This window comes from Staurois parvus, unplaced genomic scaffold, assembly GCF_062004578.1.
Source record: "Staurois parvus isolate SC_StPar_1 unplaced genomic scaffold, SC_StPar_1.0 ptg001300l, whole genome shotgun sequence".
NCBI classification, from domain to species: Eukaryota; Metazoa; Chordata; class Amphibia; order Anura; family Ranidae; genus Staurois; species Staurois parvus.
The window spans coordinates 483,292-491,813 of NW_028319096.1; the positions used below are offsets into that span (position 1 = coordinate 483,292).

General features: G+C 44.0%; 1 protein-coding gene across 2 annotated transcripts in view; it reads right to left on the reverse strand.

The window, feature by feature from the left end:
• MAP2K5 (mitogen-activated protein kinase kinase 5) overlaps positions 1–2,588 on the reverse strand; it is a 345,280-nt gene extending 342,692 nt beyond the window's left edge. Inside the window, exon 1 of one of the 2 annotated variants that reach the window (XM_089660977.1) lies at positions 2,364–2,588. In XM_089660977.1, the coding sequence (XP_089517103.1) occupies positions 2,364–2,498 (135 nt within the window). In that variant the 5' untranslated portion in view covers positions 2,499–2,588. The remainder of the gene's footprint in view (positions 1–2,363) is intronic. The other variant, XM_089660975.1, reaches the window with a different exon arrangement.
• Between the last annotated feature and the right edge of the window lie 5,934 nt (positions 2,589–8,522).

Sequence of the window (8,522 nt, forward strand, 5' to 3'; positions counted from 1 at the left end):
GGTCGGCCATTTTTCGGGGTTTGGCACTTTTTTTTTTAATCGGTAAAGTTGCGGCCGATTTTGAAAGAAGAGGAAGAGGAAGAAGAAGCCAGTAAGGGTACAGAGGGAGCCAATAGGGGTACAGAGGGAGCCAATAGGGGTACAGGGGGAGCCAATAGGGGTACAGAGGGAGCCAATAGGGGTACAGAGGGAGCCAATAGGGGTACAGAGGGAGCCAGTAGGGGTACAGAGGGAGCCAATAGGGGTACAGGGGGAGCCAATAGGGGTACAGGGGGAGCCAATAGGGGTACAGGGGGAGCCAATAGGGGTACAGAGGGAGCCAATAGGGGTACAGAGGGAGCCAGTAGGGGTAAAGAGGGAGCCAATAGGGGTACAGGGGGAGCCAATAGGGGTACAGGGGGAGCCAATAGGGGTACAGAGGGAGCCAATAGGGGTACAGAGGGAGCCAGTAGGGGTAAAGAGGGAGCCAATAGGGGTACAGGGGGAGCCAATAGGGGTACAGGGGGAGCCAATAGGGGTACAGGGGGAGCCAGTAATGGTACAGAGGGAGCCAATAGGGGTACAGGGGGAGCCAGTAATGGTACAGAGGGAGCCAATAGGGGTACAGGGGGAGCCAATAGGGGTACAGGGGGAGCCAGTAATGGTACAGAGGGAGCCAATAGGGGTACAGGGGGAGCCAGTAGGGGTGCAGGGGGAGCCAGTAGGGGTGCAGGGGGAGCCAGTAGGGGTGCAGAGGGAGCCAGTAGGGGTGCAGAGGGAGCCAATGTAGGTATAGAGGGAGCCAGTGTGAGTACAGAGGATGCCAGTGAGGGTACAAGGGAAGCTAATGTGAGTACAGAGGATGCCAGTGGGGGTACAAGAGAAGCTAATGTGAGTACAGAGGATGCCAGTGGGGGTACAAGGGAAGCTAATGTGGGTACAGAGGATGCCAGTGGGGGTACAAGAGAAGCTAATGTGAGTACAGAGGATGCCAGTGGGGGTACAAGGGAAGCTAATGTGAGTACAGAGGATGCCAGTGGGGGTACAAGGGAAGCTAATGTGGGTACAGAGGGAGTCAATAGGACTACAGAAGGATCTATCACAAGTGCAGAAGGAGCTAATCTGATTACAGAAGCGAATATACTGTACATATGGAAGGAGCTAATGTGAGTACGGAAAGATAGGAGTACAGAAGGAGCTTATATGCGTACACAAGCTAATACAAGTATGGAATGTGCTATTATGAGTACAGAATAAACTAATATGAGTACAGAAGTACGAAAGGAGATAATGAGTACACAAGCTAACATAGGTATGGATGGTGTTAATATAAGTACAGCATGAGCTAACAGAAGTACAGAAGAGTCTAATATGAGTTCAGAAGGAACTAATGTGAGTATGGAAGGAGCTAATATAAGTACACAAGTGAATATAAGTACAGAAGGAGCAAATATAAGTACAGAACAAACTAATATGAGTACCGAAGGAGCTAATCTGAGTACAAAAGCTAATTAATATATGTATGGAGAGAGCCAATATGAGTACAGAAGGGTCCAATATAAGTACACAAGCTAATAGAAGTATGGAAGGTGCTAATATGAGAACAGAATGAGCCAATAGAACTACATAATGGTCTAATATGAGTTCAGAAGTAACTAATGTGAATCTGGAAGGAGCTAATATGAGTACAGAGGAATATAAGTACAGAACAAACTAATATGAGTACAGAAGGAGCCAATATGAGTACAAAAGCTAATATATGTATGGAGAGAGCTAATATGAGTACAGAAGGGTCTAATGAGAGTACGGAAGGAGCCAATATTACAGCGGGAGCTGATATGTATATAGAAGGAGCCAATATAGATACAGAAGGAGCTAATGAGTACAGAAGGGTCTAATATGAGTAAACAAGTTAATATAGGTATGGAAGGTGCTAATATGAGTACAGTATGATCTAATAGAAGTACATAATGGTCTAATATGAGTTCAGAAGGAACTAATGTAAGTATAGAAGGAGCTAATATAGGTACACAAGCTAACATAAGTACAGAAGGAGCTAATATGAATACAGAAGAATATAATATGTGCACAGAAGGGTCTGAGTATAGAAGGATCTAATGTGAGTACAGAAGGAGCCAATATGAGTACAGCGGCAGCTTATATGGGTATAGAAGAAGCCGATACAGAAGGAGGTAATATGAGTACAGAATGTCCTAGGATAGAATGCCATGGTCCAGGGGGGAAAGGTTTGGAGGGTGCACAGCACTAAAGGGACCATGCCCAGCCCTGACCTGACTCAAGTAAACACAACACAGGGGGCCAAGGGGGGGGGAGGAGTGACGTCACTGACGTGGTCTCTACGTAACCGCCGCGGCCTTCCTCACCAGTATGTCCCGGAACAGGAGCTGTGTGGCCGGCTGAACGGTCCAGTCCACGGCGCCGCCCTCAGGGATGCGGATCCGGATGACCAGAGCCTGGCTGTCCATGTCCAGAGGGAGCTCGGAGCCCAGTAACAGCATCCCGGCCCGGCGCCGGGTTACATTGTTCGGGGGACTGAGAGTGACTGGAGGAACCAAAGAGTTCCGAGCCGGAAGCCCGGGGGGAAGAAAAGGGCAAAAGGACAAAAGCCGCCGTATTGGAAAGGGGCAAAGCGTCATATGAAGGCCAGGGCGCCATGTTTCTGTAGGGCAAATAGAAGAGAACTGCTGGCTAGTTGCTTGGGTTGATGTCTGGGTTTTGTTCCGTCTCAGTAAAGAAACCTTCAATCTCTCCTTGTATGTGAGAAAAATGTTCTCATTAGTATTTACTGTTATGTAACATCTCACTGCGTTTTATATATATAAAAAAAGTAATTTTAACATATATTTTTACATATATTTATAAATGCATTCCAAAAATGTAGATTTGTATTTTTAAAGACATACAATATATTTGAAATGTATTTTTAAAAATATTTTTCATATATTTTGTAATAAAAACGCATTTCAACATAGTGTGTGTGTGTGTATATCTATATATATATTTTTTATTATTATTATTATTTTTTAGCTGGAAAATTTCTTAGAACCCCTAAACATTTTATATATATATATATATATATATATAATTTTTTTTTAAATATATTGAATATGGCCAAAATTGTAGCATTTCAAATATATGGCAATATATTTAGGAAGAATATTTTTAAAATATATCTCAAATATATTTTTCTTCCATGTGGGTAATGCCACAAATGACTGCTATCAATGACCCTGCCTGATCATTCAAGGTCACTCTGTGGTCCATTCCCAGTCCTACTGGTTAGGGATGAGCCGAACTTCCCTGGGTTCAGCTCGAACGTTGGTCAGATGCCAAATTCCATTGAACTCAATGAGAGACAAATCTATCAAAGTAAAAAATGTCCTTTTTCTGGGTTAATAGGCAAGGGGCTGTCAAAAAAATAGCAAGGGGAAAGGGGGTGGGCATAGTCCTGGAGAGCAGGAAATAATGCAAAAAACTTTTCTTTAACCACTTGAAATAAAAATTTGTTTCGATTAGTTAATTCATTTAATTAAATTCGTTAAAGAAATACTAAAGTCTTTTTTTTTTTTTTTAAATAACAAACATGTCTATACCTACCTGCTGTGTGCAGTGGTTTTGCACAGAGGGGCTCGGATCTTCCTCTTCTTGGGTCCCCAGCAGGTTCTCCTGGCCCCTTCTTCCTGTCAGGTGCCCCCACAGCAAGAGGCTTGCTATGGGAGCACTGGAACAAGCGCCCCCCCCCCCCGAGTTGCAGCTCCGCATGTCCTTTCACACATGGAGCTGCAGCCCTCCCTCTCCTGATTGGCTCGCTGACGGTGATCTGGCCATTGGCTCCCGCTGATGCCTCAGCCAATCAAGAGTGAGAGTCCCCAGAGAACCGAGGCTCTCATGGATATCGCTGGATCGGGATGGGCCTCAGGAAAGTGTTAGGCTCGTTTCACACCTATGCAGTTTGCGTTTGATCCGTTTCTGCACTGCTTTTTTGTGGTGCGATTTTGCACATGCGTTTTGACGTTGTGTATGGGGGTTGTTTGGCCAACTTGTTGCTGGGCAGACCAAAAACGCAAAACACATCAAAAATATGTAAAAAATGCATGCAACACGCAGCACTTGTGTTTTATATGCGGTTCCATTGAAGCCTATTGGACTAAAAATACAAACTGCTGCGGGAAAAGAAGTCCCTGACCCTTTGCAAAAAAATGCGCATGCAAAAACCGCAAAAGTGATCCAAATGGCATGCATTGCATTGCTGCAAAACGCATAAAAAAAAGATAGGTGTGAACATGGCCTTGGGGGAGGTTGCTACACACAGAAGGTTTTTTACTTTTGTGCATAGAATGCACGAAGGTTAAAAAAAAAATGCAAGCCTTTACTGCAGGTTTACGCGATTTCCGCAGCATTTTGCACAAACGCACAGCAGTCCGTTTAACATGATTTCCTATGAGACAGGTTCACATCTCAGCGTTTTCACCAGCTGCGTTTTTTTGAAAGGGTCAGAGACTTTTTTAAACGCAAAACATTGTTTTTGTTGTGTTTTTAATGCATTTTGCATTTTAATCTGCCTAGCAACAAGAATTTTGTTTTTAAAAAACACGTCAAAAACACATGTACAAAAACGCAATGCAGAAAAAGATCAAACGCAAACTGCGTAGGTGTGAATCTAGCCTTAGGACCACTTTAAATTCTTTTTCAGAATCATTTATGCTTTTTTTTTGTCTATCCGTTTTCTAATTCGAATTTAAAAAAGGTAGTTAACTTGAATTCAATTGAACCGACTTGAGTTCTATTCGACCGACTTCAGAACATTCGTATTGCTTTTTAAATTGGAATTTTTTTTGTTTTTCAATTTGAAGGCATCTTTTTCACATCTAAGAAGTGCAATATATTTACATTTCATAATCGTTTCCAAATTCGAATCGAATTAAAATTTTGTTATTTCAGACTAATTTCGCTTAGTTTTTTCGGAGGATTTGTTCACATTGTGATTCGGAATTCGGATACATCCGAATTTCTGAAAAATTTTGATTTGGAACTAAACGAATTGCACATGTCTACGCTGAAGACCCGCGAATGTACATATCTGTTACGGGTTTCAAGTGTTATACCGGGATGATGCCTGCAGCTGCTAATTAGCTGCTGGATTGCTGTTACAGGTGGTGAAATGGGGCCCATCCTTATCCCTCCCCCCCTCCTGCCGGTGCCTCTTTGGGATCTTTGTCCCACTGGCAGGGGCGGACTGACCATTCGAGCACTGCCCGAGGGCCCGAGGTCAGTAGGGGGTCCCATGAAATGCCCCTGGTACCTTTTATAGGCTTTTTTGGGTGTGCTTTGTCATGGAAATTTTGTATTGTTGGTCGAACTTTAAATGTGTCATATATTCGTGTTATTCATATGTCTCTCGTGTGGCTTAATTAAAGCTCTGAAGGCTGCAATTGGGCCATGCACATGTACAATGTATGTATTACAGTACTCAGCTTGGTAATGGATGAGATGGCAGATCTGCGCTTATAGACCGGCGTGTATACCACCACGGCATTCCATGCGAATGCTGCTGTCAGTAGACCGTGGGCCTGTATCCGCATATCAGCAGCATGGTACCACGTGGGCTTCATAACGCAATGCGCAAGCGGTGTGAACTCCACGTGTAGGCTTATGCATATCTTACAACCCATTACCAACTTGAAACTGTATCTTGGATGGATGTGTTTTAATAAAGATCGTATCGGGCCCATCCAGGTACAGACTGATATTTTTAGGGAGTGCTTGTGCAGAGAATTTTACATACCAATAGAAGCTAGTAGGACAGGAAATATGACCTCAGAAGGTTCATGGGGGAGGACCAGTGATAGATAATAGCAAAGGCTATGCTCCAATTGGAATGTACATCTTCTGTACATGCAATCCCCATTGCATTGTTCGGTGGGAGGGGTTTGACTTTATTCATGTGGGGGGCATGTGTGTATTTTTAATAAAAACAGAGAGCTGAGCCTAAAGCCGGCCCTTATGTGGATTGCAACCAGCCTTAGAGTGTCGTGTGATCATTCTAGGGTAACGGAGCTCCATCACCTACAAATCAACAGGACCAAAGTATTTGGATGGGCAGGAATCGTGTAGTTTGGCTGCAGTCGTGGTAAGCGAGATTCACACAGCTTTATGGGGGATTTCTGCGCATCCAACTGCGAGTACTCACGGTAAGGAGAAATTCGTTAAAGCGAATTTCCAAGACAGTTTGGCGAGCCTGGTGGATACTAACGCGTATTCTTGCGTAGCTAACCTAGAACGAGGGGGGAATGGCCATCATGAACTAGCAAAAAGTATGCCGGCACATTTCAGGTCTCTCTGCCATTAAGAGGATCACTTTTTGCACGTTCGTGTGGCTGATTTCGCTCTCTGTTAGCTAACAAGAAATACCGCTTAACAAGGACCTCATTTTTTGTCCTAAACTCTTGATTTGTGGGTGAAAAGACGAGGGTTTGTCTCTGCTGAGAGCAGCAGGGGGGGTGGGTTTGGTTGGCTGGATTTGGTCAAGTTTAAAAATCTTCCAACCAAAAATTAAACGGGTATATGTTTTAGTGGGTAAAAGTTGTTGCATAGTGTTAGGTAAGTATTTGTGGGCTGTAGGTACTGTGGTAATTGCTTTACCCCCCTCCACGTGAGGTAATTATTACAGTGCTGAAAGGCTTAGGTTAATTGTTAACTGTTGTAAGATCTCTGTGTGTATGTGATCTGTACAATGTTTTGTGGTACTACTGCTCCCAGCAAGCATGCAGCAGGGGGTCCTTTCTGTTACATGTGCATGTTAGTGTGATATGTTGGTGTTTTATGTCCATTCTGTGATTGTGCCCAAATTGTGTTGTATGTGTACTTCATATTGTTGTGTAATTGTCCAGTGTATGTTCTGTCTAAAAGTCTGTTTTATGTAAGAGGCAATTTTGAGGCTAGAATCTGCCATGTGCTCCTCTGTGGGGGGTCATCTTCTTGACTAACCACATGGACTCTTTTTGTTTGGTGGCCATTTTGTTGGCTACCATGTGCTTTCCCTGTTGGTGGCCATTTTGTTGACTACCATATGTGCAGTAATCTCTATGCAATGTGCATGAAGTTTCCTATATGCATTTGACCCATATTGTGTTTTTAATCCAAATTTTTTACAGTTTAAGTTGTTTGCTTTTAGCTTTAAATTTGCGTATTGCCAGCCAATTTAAAGTGTGTTAAGCGAGTTTTCCCTTCACGTGTTCCACATTTAATGAGCGCGGTGTAGTCTGGGTTTTTGCACATAGATTTCTTGTATAGTGATTATGTTTTTCTTGTGTTTTTCCTGTTAAAAGTAGTTCCTTATTGTAAAGCGGGTTTGTTTTAAGCTGCTGTGTCGCGTGTTTCACGTCCAGCAGACTTTTTGTGTAAACGGTTCTAGGTGGTTGCAGTAAAGATTGCGTGTATAACGTGGATCGTTTAGCGGTGCTGATAGGAGTGATTTTTGCGTCAGCAACAAGGTTACTTTTGGCGCAGTTTTTCGGTTTACCTCTGTGTAATTGTTTTACTGTGAAACGTCCCGTGTTTTTCATAAGGATCCACTTTGTCCTTTTTAACAGTTTTTCAGGTTGAAAAGAGTTTTTTTTTCTGTGTGTATTAGGAAAGTTTTTTTTCTTTACACAAATTTCCTAAAGGTCAGTTAGCAGGTTTCTGCCCAACCAGTGACCCCTAAGTAACATCCAAGAACCCCTCTTTTTGTTTTGACTTGTGTTAGCTACTGTGTGCAGGGAGAGAAAAGCCACTTTCATCATTGTGCGGTGTGGCCTGCCAAACACAGTGGGTGATGAGAACCACATAAATTACGCTGTGCGAGTGGGCGGTCCAGGGAAGTCCTGGTCACCACAAACACTTCGGGTGGTCAGGATCACACAAATTGCGCTGTGGGAGTGGGAGGTGTGCTCTCAGTCTGACCGCCACTTGATGCGCTTCGGGTGATCGATAAGTATCACATAAATTACGCTGTGCTGGGAAAGTGGTGGAATCAGGCCTCTCGGTAGGATCCCACCGAGTGCTCCAGGGGGTAAACAGGTACCCGGACGCGGGATATATACCAGTGACTAGTCACGATGGGCAGTAGTCAGTCCATGAAGAGAGAGGGGGAACCAGCCCTCTTCAGGGTAAGGACAGCTGCACAACTGATGAAGGTGAGTTTGGGGGGGAAGTCTACAGAACCCCTCAAAAGGTGGAATAAATGGTCGAAGGGTACCAGATGGGAAATTCCCCGGGAAGGTACATTTGACGCATGGAGGTGGGAAAAATTCATCTCTGAATTTGAACCACGGATGCAGGCGTCAGAACTAGAGATCGCACAGCTATGGCTTCACAGGTCAATCCGATTAGGGAAGCAGGGCATACATAAACTGGTGTCTGTCCGGAAGAACCAGGTGATGTATACCTGGCCTCCAGAGGGAATAAAAACAGGAGGATCCGGTGTCAGAGGTGGAGGAAGCTCTTTCAGGGCTGACTCTACTAAGGCAGGCAGGATCAGG